We start from the raw sequence: 25,085 nt of genomic DNA on the forward strand, positions 1-25,085 counted from the left end.
ACATGTAATCACTAAAATTTGTATTTTGGGTACAATAAGAGAGTTTCAGATGGAATGCTGTTTTGTTTAAATTTCACCAACTTGCTGATGCCCACGGTTGTGAGTGCAGCTTCTTACTGTACATGGGTGGATGGTTGTAAATCACATCACAGATGCCAAAAACCTCTCAAACCAAGCCCTCTTGCCGGTGATGCTGTGCGCAACCTCGTGACAACCACATGACTGATACTAACTCCTGAGCTGACTGTATGCTAACATGCGCCACAAATAAGGGTCATATTTGGATTTAAAACAATCACCGAGAAGCTTCCACTGAATGCTACTTTCCCCTGCATGACACTGAAATCATTAACACATACTAACCCTCACTTATGCTCTTCAGTTTTCTCAGAAATGGATTAAGCCTACACCTAAACCAACGGATATGTTCACTGACTTTTTCTCTTAGTCTGGAAATACTTAGTCAGCCCATTACGCAATTGAATTGATTATCATGACCCTCACTAATAGCCACTTACTAAGCTAAGAGTAATGTGCAAAACCCATTAGCCAAAGTAGTATAAATATTTTAACTTTTAGCAAACCCAGCAGGTTAATTAAGTGATTTCACATCATATGTTCAAACAGCTTGTCAGTTTTTAATATATCCCATGTACGCATACTTAAGCTTTAAAAATAAAGAAAAGTGCAATGACCTGATAGATGTTTGCTGAAAATTGTGGTTTACATCAGCACCTACATTAAAATACAAAGACCCTGTTTTGTGTGAGCTGCTCGATACCATGAAGCAAGACCTCTGAACATCTCAGTTTTTACACACACACACACACACACACACACACAAGTGCAAGCAAATGGTGTTTTATATGCTGTTGTCTAAAATATTATAAAATAAACCGTCTCTTTTTATATGTGGGGGGGGGCACTCAAAAAACGGAGGGGACAGGTTGGCACCAGAACACCACAGGTCTGCCCCGAGATGAGTGTGAAAATGTGATTATCAACAAGCCCACCTGGACTTCAGTTAGGTCGCACGCTTGTCCAGAGTTCACTTTGTCTTCAAGCGTTTTAATTTAAAACATAAAGTGAGGCCTACCCCAAGCTAAAAGAAGGCAGATTATGTTCTCAGATAAAGCAAGCAATGAGGGCGAAGCAGAGAAAGTACCTGCACAATACATTCACATAAATCAAAATGGAATTTCTTTGAGGACACAAACATCTGGGGAGTAAACAGCTGTTTCAATACCTAATCACAGATTGTGCTCTCTGTTTTACACGTTTTTAGTAAGGCATAATTAACTAAAAGGCTAGAGAGATGAAAGGATGCCAAGCTGATACCAGGCCTCAGTCACATGGATTGTTTCTTAAATTCTGAAATTAAGTGGACATGCAAAAAGATCTGGCACTTCATATATTAAACTGAGAAGCTGTGCTGACCCAAGAAAGCGCCCAGAAATTTGGGCAAATGTCTGCTCTGAAGTTTTTAGCCAAACCAAACTGCAGGTCAGTTTAAAGCGCAAAATTGTGCAAGTAGTCCAAACTAAACCGTTCTTGAGATGCAGAAATGTTGTCACACACAAAAATCAGACGATTGTGCCTCCAAACAAATTGCACTTACAAATGCTTGTAACATAAATGATGAAAATAGTAACTGCAAAGTTGAGACTGAACAGTGTTTCAGTTAAAGTGATAAGCTAGCCATTCAGCTGACTCATTGGTGATTGCAATGATTGCAGGTTTCATTATAGAAGAATATCAAGGAGAAGACAGATGGCAGGGAGTCAGAAACGGGGGATGGAAATGCAAGATATTGAGGACAACTTATGAGCCCAGGCGTCAGGTGTGAACAACAACAATAACTGGGCTGTATTTAGGTGTACAGATCACATGACCATCAAAAGAGCAGTGTAGGAATGAGAGAAGATCAACAGGGGAGCACACAAAGAGGTTTATGGACACAAACTGGGAAAGGTGGCATGCTCAGTTGATCAGTAGAATACCACACTAGACTTTCTTCCAGGACGGTTGAGGACCCTGTTGTGGGGGCGAAGCTTGGGTCCAATGTTCCCTCTAATTTTTCATGTGTCTGAGCGAACACACAAACTCTCTGAGCGGTCCCTTGGACCACTGTGAGCAACAGCAGGCGTGTGCACTGTGGTCACGTCAGCATTGAATCCATCCAAGTTACATGGTTTATTAAAATAATCAAATTACAACATTTAAATTTATGTTAGACTTTTTTTTAATTAACTCCTTTAGCCCACTTACAACAAAAATTCAAAAAAAAATCTTGTTCATGACCTGTGTAGTATGTTAACACTATTGGAAGTAAAAATAACTTGAACTCCAATTTTGAAAACGCAACTTTCTTTTTTAAAAAAAAAAAAAAAAAGCTCTGACTTGTATTATGAGTATGAGTCTGTGGTCTGGGAGAGAGTCCTGTAACTCTCTGTCTGCAAAATACAGTATATAATGACCAATGTTGGGCAATTAATTATATAATTACGTCTTCAAAAAAGTAACTGATCTATGCAAACAAAGTTTTTTGCAGCTGTTTACTTAAAATGCAGCCAAGGCGTTTTTTTAAATAAACATTTCAAACTATTTACAGAACAATCAGCTGTTCTGCATCAAATTTGATGCCACACAAATTATTTGTGCCACTCCAAAAATAATTTCAAATCAAAATCAAATCAAATCACTTTTATTGTCACATCACATGTGCAGGTACATTGGTACAGCACATGTGAGTGAAATTCTTGTGTGCGAGCTTCACAAGCAACAGAGTTGTGCAAAATACAATAATGTAAACAAGCAAAATACAAGAATGGCTACATCTGAAACTAATAAATATATGTACAATATATAATAGTATATGCATTTCTGGATGTGTATACTAAATATTTTTCTACGTGTGTGTGTGTGTGTGTGTGTGTGTGTGTGTGTGTGTGTGTGTGTGTGTGTGTGTGTGTGTGTGTACACATATTTTACAAATTAAATAGAGTCAACAATAAATAAAATATATAAAAATATACAGAGTTGAGACATGTGCAAAACAGTGGCGTTACTGTACAGTATGGAGTGCATAATGTTAAAGTTCCAGTAGTGAAGCTGAGGTGTCTATGAAGTGTTCAGCAGTCTGATGGCCTGATGGAAGAAGCTGTCTCTCAGTCTGCTGGTACGGGACCGGATGCTGCAGAACCTCCTTCCTGATGGAAGCAGTCTGAACAGTTTATGGCTGGGGTGACTGGAGTCCTTGATGATCCTCCCCGCTTTCCTCAGGCACCGCTTCCTGTAGATGTCTTGGAGGGAGGGAAGCTCACCTCCAATTATCCGTTCAGAGCACCGCACTACTCGCTGGAGAGCTTTGCAGTTGTAGGCGGTGCTGTTGCCATACCAGGTGGTGATGCATCCAGTGAGGATGCTCTCAATGGCACAGTGATAGAAGGTCCTGAGGATGCGGGGGCTCATGCCGAATCTTTTCAGTCTCCTGAGAAAGAAGAGGCGCTGCTGCGCCTTCTTCACTGTTTTGTTTGTGTGTACTGACCACGTAAGATCCTCAGCCAGATGTACACCAAGGAACCGGAAGCTGCTCACTCTCTCCACAGCAGCGCCGTTGATGGTGATGGGGGTGTGTACTTCTCTGCACCTCCGGAAGTCCACTATCAGCTCCTTTGTCTTTGCGACGTTGAGTGTGAGATGGTTGTCTTGACACCAGTGGGTCAGGGCGCTGACCTCCTCCCTGTAAGCCGTCTCATCACCATTGGTGATAAGACCCACCACTGTAGTGTCGTCCGCAAACTTCACAATGATGTTGGAGTTGTTAGTGGCTGTGCAGTCGTAGGTGTAGAGTGAGTACAGGAGAGGGCTCAGTACACACCCCTGTGGGGCACCAGTGTTCAGTGTGATGGGGGATGAGGTGATGCTGCCCAGTCTGACCACTTGGCGTCTGTCAGACAGGAAGCTAAGGATCCAGCTGCAGAGGGAGCTGCTCAGTCCTAGATCCTGCAGTTTCCTGTCCAGCTTCGAGGGAACGATGGTATTGAATGCTGAGCTGTAATCTACAAACAGCATTCTCACATACGTGTCTCTCTTCTCCAGGTGTGACAGGGCAGTGTGTAGTGTCAAGGCTATGGCATCATCAGTGGACCTGTTGTGGCGGTATGCGAACTGTAGAGGGTCCAGTGACCGAAGCATTTGCTTACGATGGGGGTCAGGGCTACAGGTCGCCAGTCGTTCAATGAGGAGATGGTGGAGGATTTGGGTACAGGGACGACGGTGGCCATTTTGAAGCAGGCTGGGACTACAGACAGAGAGAGGGAAAGGTTGAAGATGTGCGTGAACACTGCAGCCAGCTGAGCCGCGCATGACTTGAGGACGCGGCCGGGAATCCCGTCCGGACCAGTAGCTTTGCGTGCGTTCACCTTCCTGAAGCACTTCCGCACATCCTCCTCAGACACAGTGTGCGCACTGACGTCATCCGCGGTGCGCACACTGTCCGGTCTCATGGTGTTCGCTGTGTCGAATCTAGCGTAGAATACGTTTAGATCCTCACACAGAGAGGCCGTGGTCTGCGGTGTGCTGGTTTTCCCTCTAAAGTCTGTGATCGTGTTTAGTCCCTGCCACATACTCCGAGGGTTGTCGAACTGTTGCTCCACCCTGTCCCTGTACTCACGTTTGGCTGCTTAGATAGTCTTCCGGAGTTGGTAATGTGCGTGTTTGTAGTCCGATGTGTTCGCGGAGGCAAAGGCGGTGCTCCGTGCCGCCAGTGCCGCGCGAACATCTCCGTTAATCCAGGGTTTTTGATTTGGGAAGGATTTAACTGTTCTGGATGGGACGACATCTTCCACGCATTTCCTGATAAATCCGCAGACTGAGTCTGTGTACTCGTCAATGTCCCTAGCAGCCACGTGAAACATTTCCCAGTCCGCGTGATCAAAACAGCACCGCCCTCCGGGTTGGAGCTTCCTGTTTCAGCTTCTGCCTGTAGGCGGGCAGGAGCAGGATGGAGCGGTGATCTGATTGGCCGAATGGGGTGCGGGGGAGGGCTTTGTACGCATCCCGGAAAGAGATGTAGCAGTGGTCGAGTAGCCGGTCTCCACGAGTGTTAAAATGGATGTGTTGGTGGAGTTTGGGTGAGACTTTCTTCAGGTTTCCCTTATTAAAGTCTCCGGCTGTGATAAACGCTGCCTCTGGGTGTGCGGTTTCCTCACTGCTGATCGCGCTGTACAGTTCCCTGAGTGCTCGGTCAGTGTCGGCTTGTGGGGGAATGTAAACAGCCGTAATAATCACTGCTGTAAATTCCCTCGGTAGCCAGAATGGCCGGCACTTAATCATCAGGTACTCCAGGTCCGGTGAGGTCCAGGTCCACTTATGCTTACTCCAAGCACCGCTGCGAGTTTGGCCGTCAGTGTCAGTTTTCGGATTCGCCTGCTGAGCTGCTGGTGGAGATCCACCCGGACCCAGTGGCGTGTCTAGAAAATTTTTGTTGGGGGGCCAGGTAGGGGCACAGATTTGGAGAAGGGTGGCAGATGTAATTGGCAGATAATGTTTTTAAAAAAAAAATCTACCAACCGTTAACCATAATTCAATAATCCTATAAACCTAATAACCGAATGCGCTTTTAATTCTTATTAGAATGAGATTTTAACCACTATGGTGCAAAGTTTTTAGATACTGCGTTGATAAAGTACAAGAGATACAATCAGTGCTTTGTCAGTGTTTACTCAGCATTCAAGGACAGCAATATTTGCATAATATTTTTACTGACATATAGTGCACATATGTTTTGGGCAAAAACATTTTTGAATATTAAAATACGAACATTTGTAACAAAGAATTGACAAATTAGCCAATGCCAATGCAAAACCAATGCCTATTAAAAAAAAAGAAGATAATCTTCTCACAAACTGGTGTTTGATTTTGAAACAGGAAAAAAGTGGGGAAACAACTGAAAAGACTAACATTTGAATAAAACCTGAAAGCAAGTAAATACTTTCTATGCTGCCTTATGGTAAACTTTGGTAATATTGATCAAGAACAACACTGGCTGATGATGAAATACAGTCAGCTGGCATGGTGACACTGCCAGTATTAACCTGCAGGGCTGGACTGGGACAGAAAATCAGGCATTTTGACTAGAGACCGGCCCACCAGGTATTAAAGCCATAAAGACTTTGACTGAAAACAAATGCTGTTGTGACAGTGATGTACACTGTCTTGTTGGTATATGTATGATTTCTATACATTTTACGTCAGATAAAAACTTTGGTTGTAAGATTTAGATAATTATTTAATAAAAGCTAGATATTTTAAATGAGAATAAGAAAGAAAAGTATTTCTTTGTGCCCCACCTTTCCCTGTTAATGCCCTACCTGGCCCCCTGGCAAAACTTTCCTAGATCCACCCCTGCACAGTTGCCAGCTGTCAGCTACATAAAAAAGGATCCTGGTGTTATTTGTGTCTCAGAAACAGTTCATAACTTCCCTTCAACTCATTCATGTGAACTAAAAGGTAAACCTGTTTCTCCATCACCTGTTCAGCTCTGATGATTCAGTAAGGACATCTCCTGGTTTCATCTTCATGTTTCCCTCTCACCACATATCCAAACCGATATCATGACCAGCAGCTTTTACAGCTGTGACTCCAGCAAACATCAGCTGATACTAGAAAGTAATATCAAATAAATTCTAACAACAGCTGATCAAGCTTAAATGTGCTGCTGTTGTTTAGCGCGACATCTGCTGGTTTCCTCTTTCTGGCGCAAAGTGGGCGATAAATAAACAAGGGAGAAAAGCCAATCAGCTGATCATTGATCAGTTTCATGATTGAAGTAGCAACAGGAGAGGCAGGGGAGAGGATGAGAGGAGAAGAGGCAGCTGTGCAGCGTAACGACAGAATAACTCCAGCTTTGTGTCTTTTTTTCATTATAGCGAAAGTCCGGGACAAACTGTGTTCCTTCTCAGCTCAATACGAAACGTGTAATATTTTCTCTGAATGAGGGACCATTCCATTTTTTTAAAGAGCCGTTGGCAACTCTACTAACTAACCTTATGAATAAAATAAAGTTCACTATCAGTAACGTCATAGCACCCACCCAGCTGTATATAAACTCTGTCAAGCTGGCTAGAACCAGTACTAGTTATTGCAACTGAGGGTAAAAAGTCAGCACAACGAAAATAAACTCCACCTAAACTTGGTTTATATCTGACCCAGATAGACTGCAGGTCATAACTTCTTACCTGAAGTTCAGTTCACCTGACACTCGGACTGGCGGTGTTCCAGATCTACTGGCGTTTAGATCAACTGGCGTTGGTCGAACAGATGTGTGGCAGTCTTGCGTTTCAGGAGCTGCTACCGACAAACCAGCAAAAAAACGCCAAATGTGTCATCTGTGACACTTGTGAGGTTATCTCAAACACACTCCGTCAGTCTTGATGCTGTTGAACAACAAAATGTTTAAAATGTGGCGAGTTTATCTGGTGATATCCTCATTCGCGACGCGATCGCGAAAACAGCAAACAATTAACACCACGCCGATGTTGTTCACAGGACAGCAAGAGTAAACGATCGGGAGACTCTTGTCGTCGTTATCGTTCCGCTCGCACGGTTTATTTCTCCGATTTCAGCGTTTTTGCTTCACAACTACAGCGAGCAGTTTACTTTGTGCACTAACATGGAGTCGAGTCAACCAGCGCCACCTCTGGCCAAGTGCCACAGCCTACAGCCAGATCAACCTGTGACACACATCTGCACCACGTTTGAATTCGTGTCATGCACATTTGTACCTTTCAACTGTGTCTGTTTAAATCACGGGCTTAAAATGGACCTGATATCAGGACAGGAAAGGGACATTACTGAACAGGGTTGCTTACAGTTCTTTTGTCTTTTTTCTTATTATTTTCTTTTGGGACTATATAGGAAATTGGACTAGAATGATGTTGCAGTTTTCAGCCAATCATTTCATTGACCCACAGATTTAGCCTAGGCTACCTTTGTTTTGTTTTTTTTATCACCCCCATTTTACAACAAATACCAGTAAAGCAGAGGTTGTAATTTATTTGCCATTATTCAGTTTTGGTTTTGCAAATAATCTGAATGAGCCTCTGTAGTAACTCAGAGGGTGACTGATATCAGGAACTTTCTAAACAATGAATCAAAGCTAGAGATGACTTAAGGCTTTCAGGATGACTTTTAAACACAATGAAGGATTCCCCTGTAGGCTACCAATCACTAATAGTATTGTATTTGCTAAGTGTGAGCTGGTTGGTGTCAGTTTATCTATGCAGACGAGGCATTACCTCCTGGGTTTCCACACTACCTGTCCCTCTGGAGGCACAGACAGCTTTGGGTGGGGCTGAGACTTAGTAAGGTGGTGGTGGTTTTTGAGTTTGTTAATGAGGCTATGCCACCCAGTAATCTGTGTGTTCCTCATTGAAAAGTGGAACTTATTTGGAAAAATATTTCAGTACATTATACATCTGTGATTTTAATTTGTACATTTTTCCTTTTAAAATTGCTTTGTCCACAAAACAGCAGCCATTGATCAGATCAGAAACAATATTATTTACTTGTGTATCCTTTGACAGGTATGACTGGTGGATTTTTGTTGTTTGAAACAGAAAAGCTCTGATTGTGTCAGAAACTATATTTAGATTGAGCACAAACGTTTGACTGTCTGACTAAGAAAGCCTCACTTATTTTTATGTGATGCTATATCGGTGCACTTCTATTTTGAAGGCGACACATCTAGGTTATTGTCTGTGAGCCAGTCACATGCTTGTGTTTGTAAATTAACACCCATTTGGGCTAAAAAAAAACAAAAAAAACAACACTTTTTTTTCTTTATTTATTTATTTTTATAATGTAGCACAGTACTGCAACAGCAACTCTCTGGGTGCTCCTGCTAATGTCTCCTGGTGTTGTGCACAGTACTGGGCCAGAAAACTTGGCCAGTGGAGCCCACCATGAGTTGGTTTTGGAACTGTGTAATGTAGACCTGACCATAGGGACTGATTGCTTTTCCTGTCTCCTTGCCAGAGCTTAACCACAGAGAGGGAAGCTCTGCAGGTTCTGTGCGCTGTAATGGCAGTGGGTGGCTTTGTGTGCATGTATTTTAACATCTCGCAAATCACACACCTCAGATCAACCTTTTTTCGTTATGACATAAAAAACAGCCAGGGTGGTGAGCTGATATTTAAGTTGTGCCTTTCCTCTGAATGTTTCTGTGTTAAAACAGGGGCAGAGAATGGCTCCTCTTCCCAGGGTGTGGTGGGGCAGACCGGGCCTGTGGTCAGCTCCACGGGGGGAGTATCCAAGACCTCCAAGGGCCAAGGGTCTACAGAGAAGGAAGAACAAGCTGGTAACCAGAAAAGAGCCCGTCGGCAGTGGGAATCCTGGAGCGCCGAGGACAAAAACAGCTTTTTTGAGGGTCTTTATGAGGTAAAGCTTGCAACAACCTTTTACCAAGTTAAAAGTTTACCATGTGTAGATCTTTTGACGTCGTAGATTCACGGCTGCCCTCCTTTGTTCCCAGCACGGGAAGGATTTTGAGGCCATCCAGAACAACATTGCAATGAAGTACAAGAAGAGAGGCAAGCCAGCAAATATGGTGAAGAACAAGGAACAGGTCCGCCACTTTTACTACCGAACTTGGCACAAGATCTCCAAACACATCGACTTCGCTAACGGTGAGTTGCTTTTTTTCTCTCTCTCTTAATTCACCTTGGAATTTTTGATCCCCAAATATGAAGTTTGTACACTGTAATGACTTTATCGAATGACGCCTCATAAAAATGTGTACAACTCATACAACAAGGTGATGTCTTAGGCTGATCTTAATTGGTTTATTTTAGGTTTGTGTTTAGTTGTTTCAGTTATGCTACTTACTGCAGACACTGTGAATGAGAAGTAAAGAAGAGATGCTGTTAAACAGCCACATATATTATTATTTTTTCCTACAACAGAACTCACACTGACATTTTTGTTTTTTAGCAAGCAAAACATATGTTAAAGAAGTTCACCAGATAAGCTGGAGCTCTTTTCCCCTACAAAAAGCACCCAGTGTTACTCTCATGTTATCTTTATGTAGCACGCACAGGCCTCCACCAGTGTTGTGACTTGTGCTTCCTTTCCTTCTCAGTGTACTCCAGGGTGTTAAAGAAATCTTCTCAAGAACTGTACGGCCTCATCTGCTACGCCGAGCTTCGCAAAAAAGTTGGAGGATGTAAGTGAGGGCTGTGAAAGCGCTTGGATGCAATGTAGACTGCGTGTGTTTTGCTGTTTGTTCTGCTGGTTGTGGACACAGGGGATGTGATTAAACTCCAGATGATCCCTGTGGCTCGGGGCAGTTGCCCCTGAGGAGCATGTCTTAACTAGCTGTCTTGTGTTTTGTCTTTGACAGTGATGGATGATAAGAATGTGGCAAAGCTGAACGAACTCATCCAGCAAGGGTAAGTCTGTGGCAGAAGCTTTGGCTAGTGGGTTTACGTACACATCTGGGATTGTGATACTTTAAACTGATGCACTAGATCACATTTGGAAAGATACAGATTAGCACTTTGCTAGTATGAAAAACAAATCTGAGGGCTGAGTTGACAGTATGTAGTCAGATGCTTTCTCTGTGGCACGGCAAGGTTTAGAGCTTACAACATATATGAATAAAGATTCTTCTGTTCCACCAGGGCCACCACCGTGCGCTCTAAGGGGAGGAACCTGCGGATCAAAGCTCCAATGTGCCGAGCGTTGAAGAAACTTTGTGATCCAGATGGTGAGTATGAGCCTGCAGAAACCCAGCACACGCGTTACAGAACAAGCACTGAAAACCTCACTGATGGTGAGACTGGGGGGTTCACGGGGGCGGGGCTTTTTTACAAAAACCATGGCATCAAGTGGGCTGGTGGTGTTTCCATGGTAACTTTGGGTGCAAAGTGAGGAGGATGAAGGAGATGACTGTTCTGACCAGCTGTCATCAACCCCTCTGCTCAATAACACCCACTCATCACACTTACTGAAAATATTTGCTTTCATCAAGGGTAGAAAAAGACTGTCTCTTGTCATTGTTGTATGTAAATCTGTGAATGGATCCCACCGAGATTGATGGCTGCCTTTTCATTTTGTCGTGGTTGATTAAGTGAGAGAGCATAGTTGAGTTTATAGGTTTTGGGCTTTTCTTATAGTGGCTGAATCTGTAATTTTGTGTCCTGCAGGAGTGAGTGATGAAGAGGACCAGAAGCCGGTGCGTCTGCCCTTGAAGGTGGCAGTGGAGCTCCAGCCACGCAGTAACCACTCCTGGGCCCGAGTTCAGAGTCTTGCCCACAACCCTCGCCTCAGGTCTGACATGGATAAGAACCACAATATATTTTCAAAAGCATAACATCCAAGAGTCGGAGAGATGTCATACCTTCATTAATTCATTTTCTATTATTATTTTATTTATTTATTTTATTAGTTCAAGCCATGGTGATGCAACAAAGCCTGAGCTAATTTAAGAACCTCTTCTTGGCTTCAGACTGCTTATTTCAGTTTGATGGTTTGCATGTTTTCCACCGTTTTCTGGGTCAGCTCTTTTTTTTTTTTTTTTTTTTTTGTGCAAATTAAATATGTGTGTATATGGTTTTTTTTTAAGCTAACTCGTGAAATTTGAAAAGTGTAAACACCCTCAGACATGATGCTGTTCAAAGTTTAAACTCTATTTCTTTCATTTTTAATTTTTGTTCTCAGTTCAGTTTTCAGTTAGTGTTCAGACTGGGTTTGCTTCTTTTGAGGTTCAGTTTCGTTTTTACTGGTTTCAGTGTTAGGGGTTTTTTTTGTTTTTTTGTTTAATTATTATGATAATAAGGGTTATTTATCATGGGTAGGTTGAAGAAGGGTAAAGACTTTGTGAAAATGGCTGAATTACAGCAATGTCAGTATGCATTTGTTTGCAAACGTGACAAAACAAATATAGTAAAACTATACATTAATGAACATTTCTGTTTTATTTTAGTTATTTTTGGAGCACGTAGTTGGCGTTTTGATTTTTCCCACACAGGATTATTTCGGTTTTAGAAAACTCTATTAAATTTGATCCACAGTAGTCTAAGTGTAAAATGTAGAAGTAGTTTATGTCAGACGTATTCGACCTGGTAGTGTTGTATTTTGCAAAGTTGATATCAAATGTTTTTTCTGTTTTCTCAGGATGGTGGTGGAGCTCCACAGGAAAGTTTCCAGCCTCATAGAGTATCTGAAACAGAAGTGGGCTTATCATGACCAGTGGATTGTATCCTTTTTAAAAAAAACATTACAGTGCAATATGTATGCAAAACTCTTCAGAGTGTTTTTCATTCCTAGTGTACATATTAGAAATGTACTGCTCTAACATGCTGCTTTCTGGGGCATATACAGTGGGGCAAAAAAGTATTTAGTCAGCCACCGATTGTGCAAGTTCCCCCACCTAAAATGATGACAGAGGTCAGTAATTTGTACCAGAGGTACACTTCAACTGTGAGAGACAGAATGTGGAAAAAAAAAAAAATCCATGAATCCACATGGTAGGATTTGTAAAGAATTTATTCGTAAATCAGGGTGGAAAATAAGTATTTGGTCAATAACAAAAATACAACTCAATACTTTGTAACATAACCTTTGTTGGCAATAACAGAGGTCAAACGTTTACTATAGGTCTTTACCAGGTTTGCACACACAGTAGCTGGTATTTTGGCCCATTCCTCCATGCAGATCTTCTCGAGAGCAGTGATGTTTTGGGGCTGTCGCCGAGCAACACGGACTTTCAACTCCCGCCACAGATTTTCTATGGGGTTGAGGTCTGGAGACTGGCTAGGCCACTCCAGGACTTTCAAATGCTTCTTACGGAGCCACTCCTTTGTTGCCCGGGCGGTGTGTTTTGGATCATTGTCATGTTGGAAGACCCAGCCTCGTTTCATCTTCAAAGTTCTCACTGATGGAAGGAGGTTTTGGCTCAAAATCTCACGATACATGGCCCCATTCATTCTGTCCTTAACACGGATCAGTCGTCCTGTCCCCTTGGCAGAAAAACAGCCCCATAGCATGATGTTTCCACCCCCATGCTTCACAGTAGGTATGGTGTTCTTGGGATGCAACTCAGTATTCTTCTTCCTCCAAACACGACGAGTTGAGTTTATACCAAAAAGTTCTACTTTGGTTTCATCTGACCACATGACATTCTCCCAATCCTCTGCTGTATCATCCATGTGCTCTCTGGCAAACTTCAGACGGGCCTGGACATGCACTGGCTTCAGCAGCGGACCACGTCTGGCACTGCGGGATTTGATTCCCTGCCGTTGTAGTGTGTTACTGATGGTGACCTTTGTTACTTTGGTCCCAGCTCTCTGCAGGTCATTCACCAGGTCCCCCCGTGTGGTTCTGGGATCTTTGCTCACCGTTCTCATGATCATTTTGACCCCACGGGATGAGATCTTGCGTGGAGCCCCAGATCGAGGGAGATTATCAGTGGTCTTGTATGTCTTCCATTTTCTGATGATTGCTCCCACAGTTGATTTTTTCACACCAAGCTGCTTGCCTATTGTAGATTCACTCTTCCCAGTCTGGTGCAGGTCTACAATACTTTTCCTGGTGTCCTTCGAAAGCTCTTTGGTCTTGGCCATAGCGGAGTTTGGAGTCTGACTGTTTGAGGCTGTGGACAGGTGTCTTTTATACAGATGAGTTCAAACAGGTGCCATTCATACAGGTAACGAGTGGGGGGACAGAAAAGCGTCTTACAGAAGACGTTACAGGTCTGTGAGAGCCAGAGATTTTCCTTGTTTGAGGTGACCAAATACTTATTTTCCACCCTGATTTACAAATAAATTCTTTACAAATCCTACCATGTGAATTCATGGATTTTTTTTTTTTCCACATTCTGTCTCTCACAGTTGAAGTGTACCTCTGGTGCAAATTACTGACCTCTGTCATCATTTTAAGTGGGGGAACTTGCACAATCGGTGGCTGACTAAATACTTTTTTGCCCCACTGTACCAGCTTGTGTCGAATATAAACTGGTCCTTAACTTTGAAAACTCAGCTTAAGAGTCTCATGGAGAGAGAGGCTCTAGAAGGCAACCAGACCAGCACAGCCTCTCCCAGCATAACTCAGAAGGAAGAACTTTTTCTTTTTCCAGCTGAGAGCTGCACATTGACTACACTGCCTGGGGTGGCACGTGTGGTTCACTCCAAAGCGTCCTGCACTGTCCATTGGATCGAGAGTGGCAAGAGCCGACCTAATGCCAAGGAGTTGCCAGCTGCCCAGATCCTGGGCATCCATGCAGCTCCACAACCTCGAACTGGCAGCAAATCTGGGCGGGGAAGCGCTGCTGTTGCTGGTGCTTCACTGACTATAACGGGTGATGCTCGTCGAACTGAAACCCCCAACCCTGATCCATCAGCAGACAGTTCTGCAAAGGTAGAGGAGAAGAGACTTCAGTCCCCTTGTGTCCCAGTTTCCTCTCAGCTGACTGTCAGAGAAGAGGGAGATGGGATGGGATCTTCTGATCCAGGAAAGGCCTGCACTGGCGTTGAGGTCAGTGGTGGTTTAGCCATGACCAGAAGCACGGACAGGTCATGTAGTGGTGCCGATGGCTCCGCTGAGCAGTACAAAGAGGAGCAGAGCACCAGCGCGTCTTCCTCGGAGGCAAATCAGCCTCCTTCAGTCAAACCTCCAGTGACTGGCTCAGACGAAGCCGTGTCGCAAGCTTCCCCACCAGCGACCAAAGAACGGGTCGTTGAGCAGATCAGAGAGGAAGGCTGGAGCGCCCGTGACGCAGAGAACGTCACCCTGGCCGAGCTGTACCTGATGTTTGGGAAGCCAGGCAAGCTGCAGCTGGAGTACGAGTGGCAGCCGGTCACAGCTCCACCCAGCAACTCAGAAGAGGGACAAGCCTCAGTGCAGCCAAAGCCCGACAGGACAAATCGAGTTTTGCGCTGCTTACTCAAGCTGGTTTCCACTGAAGTCAACCCCAAACCTCTGGTAAGTTTTCCCTTTTCTGTCTTCCAAGATTGTGGCCTGGTGTGTTGTTTAAATTACAAGTTGAAAAGATGAAAAATGTGTAATTATCAGTGGCATTAAGGCTTAAAATTAAACATTTTTAAGATGCAGCAGTGTGAAGAGTTTATATTCCGTACAAAGCCAGCTGATGAAAAACATGTTACTGGTTATGTACTATGAACACCACAGGTTTTTTTTTTTGTTTGGTTTTTTTTTGTCTTTTTCAATGAAAGTGCTATTTCGAGATAGGAGCATATCATGTGTCTTTTCCTTCAGGCTCCAGAGCTGTGCTCCACAGCCACATCACCCCTCAAGACCTATCAGGAGGAGCAAAACCAGGTCCTCACACCTCCGGCGAAGGGTCCTGTTGCAGGCGCCCGTAGCCCCAGCTGTGGGCGGCCGCAGGCGTCTTTGCGCATGCCCAAGTTACAGCTGCCAAGTGCTGGAGGTATTTATGTCTCTCTCCTGCTGGCTTTTGTGATAAAGTCTTTTCTGTACTTACAGTGCTGTAGTTATTAAACAGCGAGAAGTAATTATGCAGCACCGATGCTTCCTCTTTAGAAGTTGTCTTCAAATAGCTGCCTTTCCTGATGTGGCACCACATCTGTTTCAATCCTGTTCAGGTGGGCGCAACCTTACCCGCTCTCTGCTGGGTTCTACTGCAGTTGGCGAATCAGAAAGCAGCGTGTTCGCAGTACCCACCACGCTGCCACCCAACAGCTCACGGCACAACCGAATGTTCTCCCCTAACAAAGAGGCAGAGCTAGCCTTCAGACAGCAGCTCGACTCGATCAGTGTAAGCCAGAATAATGCATCATTTTTTGTTTATGCCAACTGTACAGAGACATAATTCATGTATTAACGAGCATTAATATGTGCTTTTTTCTTTTCTTTTTCTCACAGATGCAGTCAGATCTTTTCCTTTCTAGACAGAGAAAACCTCGGAACAGACAACTTCGCAAACCACTTGTAGTTCAGGTGAGAGCAAGATCATTATCCATTCATCAGTTCTGGGCTTGGTTGGGTGGAAGGCGGGTTTTCCTAAGTGTGTTTTTGTTTGGCCACTTCTTTCTCGTTCACAGCGAACACTGCTGCCCAGAACTACAGGAGACACTCCTCAACACGTCTGCTCCTTCTCCATCCTCTCCAACTCCTCTGCCACAGGTACTCCTCAGATGGCAGGACAGAACGATAGAATATGTCGTCAGCTGAGGCTGGAAATGTTTAGGGCGTAGTTTTACAGTATGCATTAATGAAATCACAGCTAAAAACGATTTCTCTTTCTCAGCAAGACCCTCTGGTAATTGTCTGCTCTCTCACTTCCTGTTTCTTCCTTCAGGAACTGGATCTTTCCGGCCGATCCATCCCCGACTAGCTCCTTCCTCTCGCTCTGTCCAAACTAAAACAACCCCAGCAACATCCAGCTCTGCGGGGGCCAGCCAGCTCTCTAGTATGGACTTCTTCTGTTATCTACTACATTTTTCTGTTTTATTGAAATATTGATAAACTCTACACCAAATATACTGCAAAAAAATTACATATTGTTGTTTTTATGGGGTCAACAACTTTGCTTTTATAAGCACCCAGTTTCACACCTTGGCTCAGGCGATTAGAGGATCATCAGGGGTCCTTTTGTCCCTCTGTGGGGGGATACTCCCACTAGGTTTAAATCTGGGACTCCCCACCATTTGACCTTAGAACTGAAGAAGCTTCTTGGATGAGAGGTGAAACGTCTTCAAGTAACTTAAAGAAGTCCAGATGCTTTTCTTTGTAAGCTCCTTTGACTACGATGACCTGGATGACTGAGAACCTTCACAGACATATTTTATAAAATTGCTTAAAAACATATTTAAGGTCCAAGTTGTATTTGTGTAAGATTCCTGTGTCAAAATCTAGAACTCTGAGAAGGTCAGTGACAGACAGTATTTCTGTGCAGACGACAGAAGCAAAAACATTTTTCCAGAAGACCTTGGACCATCCTTTTTTTTTTTTTTCTTCCTGCTCTGCTCTTCACATGCTGTTGCTGTTGATGCTTATCAGGAGTGATATGACAAATCTCTCGTTTGCCTGAACTGTTAATACTTTCAGGTGCCATTGACCTGGCAGCTAAGTCTGCAGGCATCATCCCAGGCAGTCCCTGTCGGGAGGTGGATTCTTCCACTGTGGATAACAGCGCTCTTCTCGCCACCACTCCCATTGCTGATGCTGAGCCAGACTCTCAACTCCACCAGCAAAATGTTCCAGAGGTCAGAGACACACACACACACACACACACACACACACACACACACACACACACACACACACGGACTAGAACCCTCCTTCATTTGATGTCTCCTCCTTGCCTGTGGCATTAGAATAAATGCTATTGCCCATTACCATCTTGGAGTGTTACATTTAAAACGGTCAGTTTTTGATTTATCTTACTTTAATGAAAGTTATTGCTCACTCTAATGATTTTCTGTTTATCTGTGCGGTGTAGGCCAGGTTTTGCATAATGTTTTTCTTTTTACTGTGCATCTGTCGTACAAGACTTCACAAATGATTTAGTAATTTTTATAGATTTTCTTTGTAGACATTATTCTTGCATACAGTTGTCATATTCATGATCACCTGTTTATTTGTCTGTTACGGTTTAAAAACAAGCTGCTCCAAACAGTTTGCCCTGATGGGATAAATAAAGCTGTTTGTATCGCCATCAGAGCGTTTCCTTGCTCACAGTGGACCTTTGTGAGGGAACACTTGGCTTAGTTAAAGGCAGTGAGTCTGCGTAACCTCATTTGTTTTCCAGTCGTAGCTGATCACCATTTGGTAAAGAAAATTGTCAGCTATGCTTGAATAAATGGTTTAAAAAAATGTGATGTGCTAAGTTAAATCGCTCTTTCCATAGAATGGCGTACCACCTCCGTCTCCTGGAGTCACCGGCGGGGGAGACTCACTCCTCTCTCCCCCGAGCGTTGCCTCGCTCCTTGATATCTCACTCCCAGGCCCTCCTGAAGAGGCTCTAACCCCCGGAGAACCTCAAACGCAGATCAGCGACTCCATCATCGAGCTTGCCATCAACTCCACACATTACGGTGCGTGCACGTGCAGACGTCTTACCCGAGCCATATTGACAAGAAACTGCTAAATAAAGCTTGATGATGTTTGTTTAGTGAAATGGAAAGTGAGAGTAGGTTAGAAAGGTTTTGTAATTACCACTGAGGTCAGCTTTGTGGCTCCACAGCATTAATTCCTCTGCAGGTTGTGGAAAAGAGTGCACGTTGACATCCAAGCAGCTAAACATCTGAGCCTGCTGAGTTTAATCGCTGATATCTCATTTCTGTTTGCCTGCTGCACTGCAGGTGAGGAGGCTGCTCTCTCTCCAGCCAAGCTGGGCAACAGCGACGGCTCCAAACTGCTGGCCTCGTCTCCCTCGCTCAGCCCATCCAGAGGCTGGATCCCTTCACCCAGCCACGACCCTCAGTGGTACCCCAGCGACTCGTCTGACTCCACACTGGGATGCCTCCTTTGTAAGAGTTTTTTTGCTTCCTTTCTCAAGAGTGTGCCAGAAGTTACATTTTAGGCCAAGAAGAACAGAATATTAAGTGGATGTATTTTTATCATTACTTCCCACTAAAAATGCTGCATACAGCAGCACGTGCAGTCAACATTTACAAAGATTTGTTTGTAAAATCCCCAATATTACTAACACAGCTGTATGATGAAAGGCCATTTACTCAGTCTTTTGCTCTTATTTTCCTTGCAGCCAGCATGGTCTCTCCTGATAAGGGCAGACGGACCACCCTAACCCCCACTGGCCCCTCCAGTGGCACAGCTCTACTCGGTCCTAGCCTCCTGGACTGCAATTCTCATGATTCTCATGATTCAATCCCGTGGCCTTCCTGATGTGGCAGAGGTAAGTAAATGCTTGTTGATTAAATGAAAGAAAGTTGTGACTGAGAAGCAACACTTGCCACAAACACAACACAGTCTGAATCTCAGCAACCAACATGTTATATGTTATTAATTAGTCTCTAAAATGTAAATGTAAAAACATCACTTCCCATTTTAAAAATAACCTGCATTTATATCCACTCTGAAAATGTGGTTCTTATCCCCTTTTGGATCTGTCCTGCTGTGCAAGTGGACTCTGACCCAGAGCCGGTTGTGTTAGGGACCACATGGTACCTTTTGGATAGATCAGCTTCTGGGCTGATCCACCAAATTTTAGGTGATTTTTAATGAAAAACTTGTTGAGTCACACCCTGAGATTCAGACACCATACCTTTTGAAATGCTGACAGCATTTAATATCTGAATCTCAGTCTGTGAACACGTTTCCATTTTTAGTGCTCTCTCTCGCTCTCTTGCGTGCTTTGATAGCGACTTTATGAAGAAATGAATCGGGAGTGTCAGTTAGCTGGTTCAGGTGTGGCAGGAGGGGATGAGGCAGAGAGAAGCTCTAAGTTTGTTAAAGATAACCTGCCAGTGAGCAGGTTTAGTTCAGATTGTGTTAAGTGATTCATCTCAGGGTTAACAAACGCAGACTTGTTAGCTTAAACCTGTTTCCTGGGATGGGGCCCAAACCTGCCTGGGAGGTGAATAGAGCCCGGTGACTGTTGCCTCCTGTGTTTGGACTAACACATCTGCTTTTTCAGTAAATAATTTAATTTCATTGACAGATATTGATGTGATGAACTTTTCCCCCCCTGCACTCTTGACCTAAAGTATGAAACTGTTCGAGGGATGTCTGGAAAAATCTTGTTTTTTGGGGTTTTTTTCTCCTTCTTGGATTTGCCCTTGTTGTCAGTCTGAAAGCTCTTTGGTGTTGCTTGCAGATGGATTCTCAGCTTGCTTGTATGATGAGTGAGAGCAGCATAGACTACATCGCTCGCTTCAATGATCTGGCTCAGGAGCTCGCCGTAACTGAGCCCTCCATTCCACCTCCCTGAGGAAGACTCCACCAAGCCATGGTCATCTGTACCTCTAATCTACAGCCAGTTCCAGGCATTTCCACAGTTCCAGGAGAGAGAGACACAAACTTCTGGGCCCACACTTGGAAGCAGTGACTACTGCTAGAAATTCAAAACCGATTTGCAGCCAGCAGCTGCAAATTACCCCAACTTTTACCACGTCTGGTTCTCACACCTGTCGATAAGCAGGCCATTCCTAAAAAGAGACCAAGGCAGAACTTTGCTCACCTAGAGCATCATGTTGTTGGTGACAAGAGGTACTGTAAGTGAGGAGAGGAGAGGTTTCCTCTCTGTCTTCTCCCTGTTTGGAGAAAGAAGACTGGGGAGAAAGGCCAACCCCATCCCCCCTCAAAGCCATCCATGGCCTGTTTGTAAAAGTGCAATAATAGGTGGTCAACCGTGACCATTGTTCAAAAGCGAGTTGCGTTGGTTTCACTGAACTGTTCTCTAAGGAACAATTCCCTTTAAATACAAACACTTTAGATAAAACAAATGAGTTTACAAAGATACAACCTCATGTACAGGAAAATACTATGCCATATCCGAACAAAATATCTGATCTTTCATGTCTCTTCCTGCTCTCGGTGTGTGAGTGCATGAATGTATCTGTGTGTGCGTGTGTATTAAAGGCTGTAAGGCTGACCGCTCAAAATGTGCAGTTCAGATCATCAGCTGGTGGCAAACAGCCACTGGACTGTGATTTTTATTAAAAGTAATGTCGGTGAGAAAGAGATACTTGGCATAGTTCAGTAGCAAAAGTGGAACAAAACAAAGTGATGTGTAGAAGTTCATTTTTCCTGTTGGCCTCCTTTTTTCTTTTCTTTTTGTTCCTCATCTCTTATGAGTTCAGGTGTTACAGATTGTGTTGTAGTCACACGTGTTTGGAATCGGGTTCTTCATTTCTCAAACCCACATTTAAAAAAAAACAAACAAAAAAAACAAAACAAAAAAAACAAACAAATACAAATAAAAAATGGCAGCTTGTTGGTTGACTCCACTTGGGTAGCTCCACAGATGCTGAAAATGTTATTGGAATTATTTTATTGTTGCATTCATTTCTCATTAGTTTTGTGTGCAGAGATGCAAGTTCAAATATTGGATTTTGTTGCATAAACAGGAATACCTTTTTAGATATTTAAGCCCTCTTCACACGTGTGGTATTTGGAGACTGAATCAGAATGTTTTAAAGAGTCTGTGCTGACAGTGCTTATAGCCACAAACAGCATAATGTGCGTAATGTACTGTTCTTCATGGTTGTTGCGTCTGAATGAAAGCCTTGAGGAACGTTCACATTAAAACGTTTCCTTTGACTCGGCGCTTTCCCAGCTCCTCATTCGCAAGCTGCAATAGGGAGAATTTCCCTCCTGTATTGTAGATGTGAGCGTGAATTGCACAGGAAGGTTTTAATGAAGGGAGATGAACAACTCAAAAAGATGCGCGTGAGCGGCAGCACTCTGATGCGTGCCTGTCTGTTAACATACATTCAGGCTTGCGCTGTTTTAAAAGGTGACCTATCCAGACCTGAAGCTGCCAGATCAACAGCAAGGAGGGCGTGTCTTTGTTTACTTTTGCTGTCGTTTTCAGTAACGCTGACACAACAGGTGGGCGCTCTCTTGCCGACGCCATCGATTACAAGGAAATCTAACAATGTTGCTCATTTACTTTCCTTAGTTCTGTTGCTTTCTTGCCGTCCTAATTAGTTCAAACAAATGAGCTGGCTGCAGCCACACATTCATTTTGTTTGACAAACTAGAATTATGAATGTCCTGGCTACTATTGAGTTCCCAGTAGAAATACACTCCATAAGAGCGAGCGGTTAATTTAATGAAACACTAAAGCCATAGTTGACTCCATTTATTTTAATTTTTGTTTTTTATTATATGCCCCCAAATTACTTTCCTCTGACTAGTGGATGCTAACAAAACACTATGACTAAAGAGTGGCTCTTGCATGTTACAGAAGCAGACATCGTTTCTCTGAATTTTTCATGCAGTACAGACTCATTGCCTTCACATTTAATTTGATCAACCAGCATCATCTCTATGCAGCTGTGTGAACCCGTTTGGTGTAAACTGTTAGACCTCTTTGTCATTCCACAAACGAGACTGTAAGACGATCTAACAAATGTAAGCGCTCCTGTGGTGTTAGTTTGTGAACATTTGGAAACGCTTGATCTTGTCACACTAGATGATTCTTAATAAGGAATCCTATTGAAGGATGTATTTGTACAAATGGAAATTCCAGTATTCACTGCGCTTTTGTAACATAATGTAAATCATTATTTGGACTATTTATTGTTAATATTTCTGAGACAAGTGTTTTTTCTGTTTTAATTTAAGTGACTCATTTTCAGTGATGTGCTCTGCATACTGCATGGAAAATATGACCCAGAAACAGGTCGGGTGCTGCACCATTTTTCAATGAGAAATTGTTGGCAAACGTTGACTTTGTAACCACAGTAGATATTTTAAAGGAGAGTAAGTGACACAGTTGTGGGTAGACATTCTGCCAAAACATCAGACATGATTCCTTTACCACAGTTTGGTTTATTTAAGCTGTTCTGTTTGCATCAGGAGTCCCAAATTATGGAGTTCAAATTAAACCATCTCTTCTCACCAGCCTGCAAAATGTGATACTGCAGGCTTTTGCCAACAATTTTTGTTGTTTTTGGGTGGGAAGGGTAAAAGTTTCTCAGACATGACAGACAATATCAACATGTAAATTAGACATTAAACAATGAATAGTACAAAAACCCACTCCAGCTCTGTCCCAGATGTTATAAAACAGATCTCCTCATTTCCTCCAAAGTCTTGCTTATTTCAGGTCCTAGACCTCACCAGCTCGAACATCACTTATCCTTAGGTTTTTGCTCCTTTCGAGCGCGCGAGGACATGAGCTTGAAGAAAAGTGCAGGCCAGAGTGTGCGGAGGTATACTGCAGCAGTGGGCAGAGGGCCGGCCAAAACCACGTCTTTACTTTGCTGACGAACAGCCTTTAGGACTTCCCACGCCACGTCCCTGGGGTCCCAGCCCGTAGCTGTAGTTCTGTCCAACACTGAGCGGTAGTTGCAAAGACAAGAGACATGTTGCATCATTGATACAAGAGAGTACAGATTACTTCAATTAATTCAAATTACTTTTATTTATATAGTACCAAATCACAACAGCAGTTGCCTCGAGGTGCTTTTTAATGTAAGGTAAGAAAGACCCTACAATAACTTATAAATTACTCTGGTTATGTTGCTTCTTACTTTTATTATTTAGTTATAAAAATCCATTTGGCTTGTAGTCTTTTCCTTATGTAGTCAAAAAAAAAAATCAGTAAGAAAACACAAAATCCCAGCTGGCATCAAAGATCCACACACATTCCAACACCACCTTAATAACTCTGAGATTTATCACCTGTTACCAGCTGACTCTTAAAAATGCTGCTTTTGCTACTGTTACTCTTTTGTTCCATCCTCTCACTGCCTCACCTCCATACTTGGATCCATCTCCTGTGACAGCATTGATCGACAGGTTGGTTCAGATGTACCCGGGGCTGATCACAGTCACTGGGATCCCGTAGCGCTCCATCTCTGCCCGCAAGCAGTCGAAGTAGGCCTGGGTGGCGTGCTTGGACGCAGCATCTGACCAGCATGAGACAAATCAGAGGCTTGCTTTAGTTACCCTCCTCCTGCTGGCAAACTCATGTTGTGTTTGTTTGCATTAATCAAAGACGACTTACAGGCTGACCGGTAAGGAATGGCTATCTTCCCCTGGACGCTGCTAATCACTACAATATGGCCGCTGTGCCGGCGAACCATGGAAGGCAGGAGAGCTGTGGAGAGAGGAAAGAAATGAAAGAGAGAGGGCTGACTCATATTCATGATAATCTTCACCCAAATCTCTACATAAATGACTTATTAACTTCACATTTAGCTCGGCTCTTTCAACCACAAGCCAAAATAAATGAAAACATCCCGTACGCTGAAACCAACAAGATTAAACAAACCTTGTGTAAGAGCAACGGGCCCGAAGTAATTTGTCTCCATAACATCCCGCTGAACTGAAATGTGAGTCTCTAGTATATTGCCACGGTAACTGATTCCAGCATTATTAATGAGGATGTCCACTTGTCCGTAACATTTCAGGATCTCTTCTGCAGCTCTCTCCACCGTGTCTGTTTTAGCCAGGTCGAAGACAACAGTTATTAATTAGTCTCTAAAATGTAAATGTAAAAACATCACTTCCCATTTTAAAAATAACCTGCATTTATATCCACTCTGAAAATGTGGTTCTTATCCCCTTTTGGATCTGTCCTGCTGTGCAAGTGGACTCTGACCCAGAGCCGGTTGTGTTAGGGACCACATGGTACCTTTTGGATAGATCAGCTTCTGGGCTGATCCACCAAATTTTAGGTGATTTTTAATGAAAAACTTGTTGAGTCACACCCTGAGATTCAGACACCATACCTTTTGAAATGCTGACAGCATTTAATATCTGAATCTCAGTCTGTGAACACGTTTCCATTTTTAGTGCTCTCTCTCGCTCTCTTGCGTGCTTTGATAGCGACTTTATGAAGAAATGAATCGGGAGTGTCAGTTAGCTGGTTCAGGTGTGGCAGGAGGGGATGAGGCAGAGAGAAGCTCTAAGTTTGTTAAAGATAACCTGCCAGTGAGCAGGTTTAGTTCAGATTGTGTTAAGTGATTCATCTCAGGGTTAACAAACGCAGACTTGTTAGCTTAAACCTGTTTCCTGGGATGGGGCCCAAACCTGCCTGGGAGGTGAATAGAGCCCGGTGACTGTTGCCTCCTGTGTTTGGACTAACACATCTGCTTTTTCAGTAAATAATTTAATTTCATTGACAGATATTGATGTGATGAACTTTTCCCCCCCTGCACTCTTGACCTAAAGTATGAAACTGTTCGAGGGATGTCTGGAAAAATCTTGTTTTTTGGGGTTTTTTTCTCCTTCTTGGATTTGCCCTTGTTGTCAGTCTGAAAGCTCTTTGGTGTTGCTTGCAGATGGATTCTCAGCTTGCTTGTATGATGAGTGAGAGCAGCATAGACTACATCGCTCGCTTCAATGATCTGGCTCAGGAGCTCGCCGTAACTGAGCCCTCCATTCCACCTCCCTGAGGAAGACTCCAC

At 43.4% G+C, this 25,085-nt stretch overlaps 2 protein-coding genes and 1 pseudogene across 3 annotated transcripts in view; 2 read left to right on the plus strand and 1 right to left on the minus strand.

Moving 5' to 3' along the window:
• LOC309704379 (uncharacterized protein) overlaps nt 1-25,085 on the plus strand; it is a 111,541-nt gene that overhangs the window by 71,135 nt on the left and 15,321 nt on the right. The window lies entirely within an intron of this gene.
• On the plus strand, nt 8,967-21,264 carry LOC309705594 (protein cramped-like; annotated as a pseudogene). Its single transcript has 19 exons — nt 8,967-8,970; nt 9,239-9,441; nt 9,536-9,689; nt 10,142-10,225; nt 10,403-10,451; nt 10,683-10,768; nt 11,208-11,331; nt 12,178-12,259; nt 14,041-14,982; nt 15,277-15,448; nt 15,624-15,796; nt 15,904-15,978; nt 16,083-16,164; nt 16,340-16,450; nt 17,089-17,246; nt 17,891-18,077; nt 18,345-18,512; nt 18,749-18,898; nt 19,820-21,264. The product of its transcript is annotated as a protein cramped-like (transcript).
• Nucleotides 22,481-24,137, minus strand: LOC309704397 (dehydrogenase/reductase SDR family member 7B-like). Its single transcript, XM_082529524.1, has 4 exons — nt 23,948-24,137; nt 23,681-23,773; nt 23,430-23,582; nt 22,481-23,008 (listed from the first exon to the last, which is right to left on the minus strand). Exons 1-3 carry the CDS (start codon nt 23,985-23,987, stop codon nt 23,479-23,481), a joined length of 237 nt encoding a protein of 78 aa, XP_082385650.1. The 5' UTR covers nt 23,988-24,137; the 3' UTR covers nt 22,481-23,008; nt 23,430-23,478.

Source organism: Aulonocara stuartgranti (assembly GCF_965226115.1).
Source record: "Aulonocara stuartgranti genome assembly, chromosome: 4".
Classification (NCBI taxonomy): domain Eukaryota; kingdom Metazoa; phylum Chordata; class Actinopteri; order Cichliformes; family Cichlidae; genus Aulonocara; species Aulonocara stuartgranti.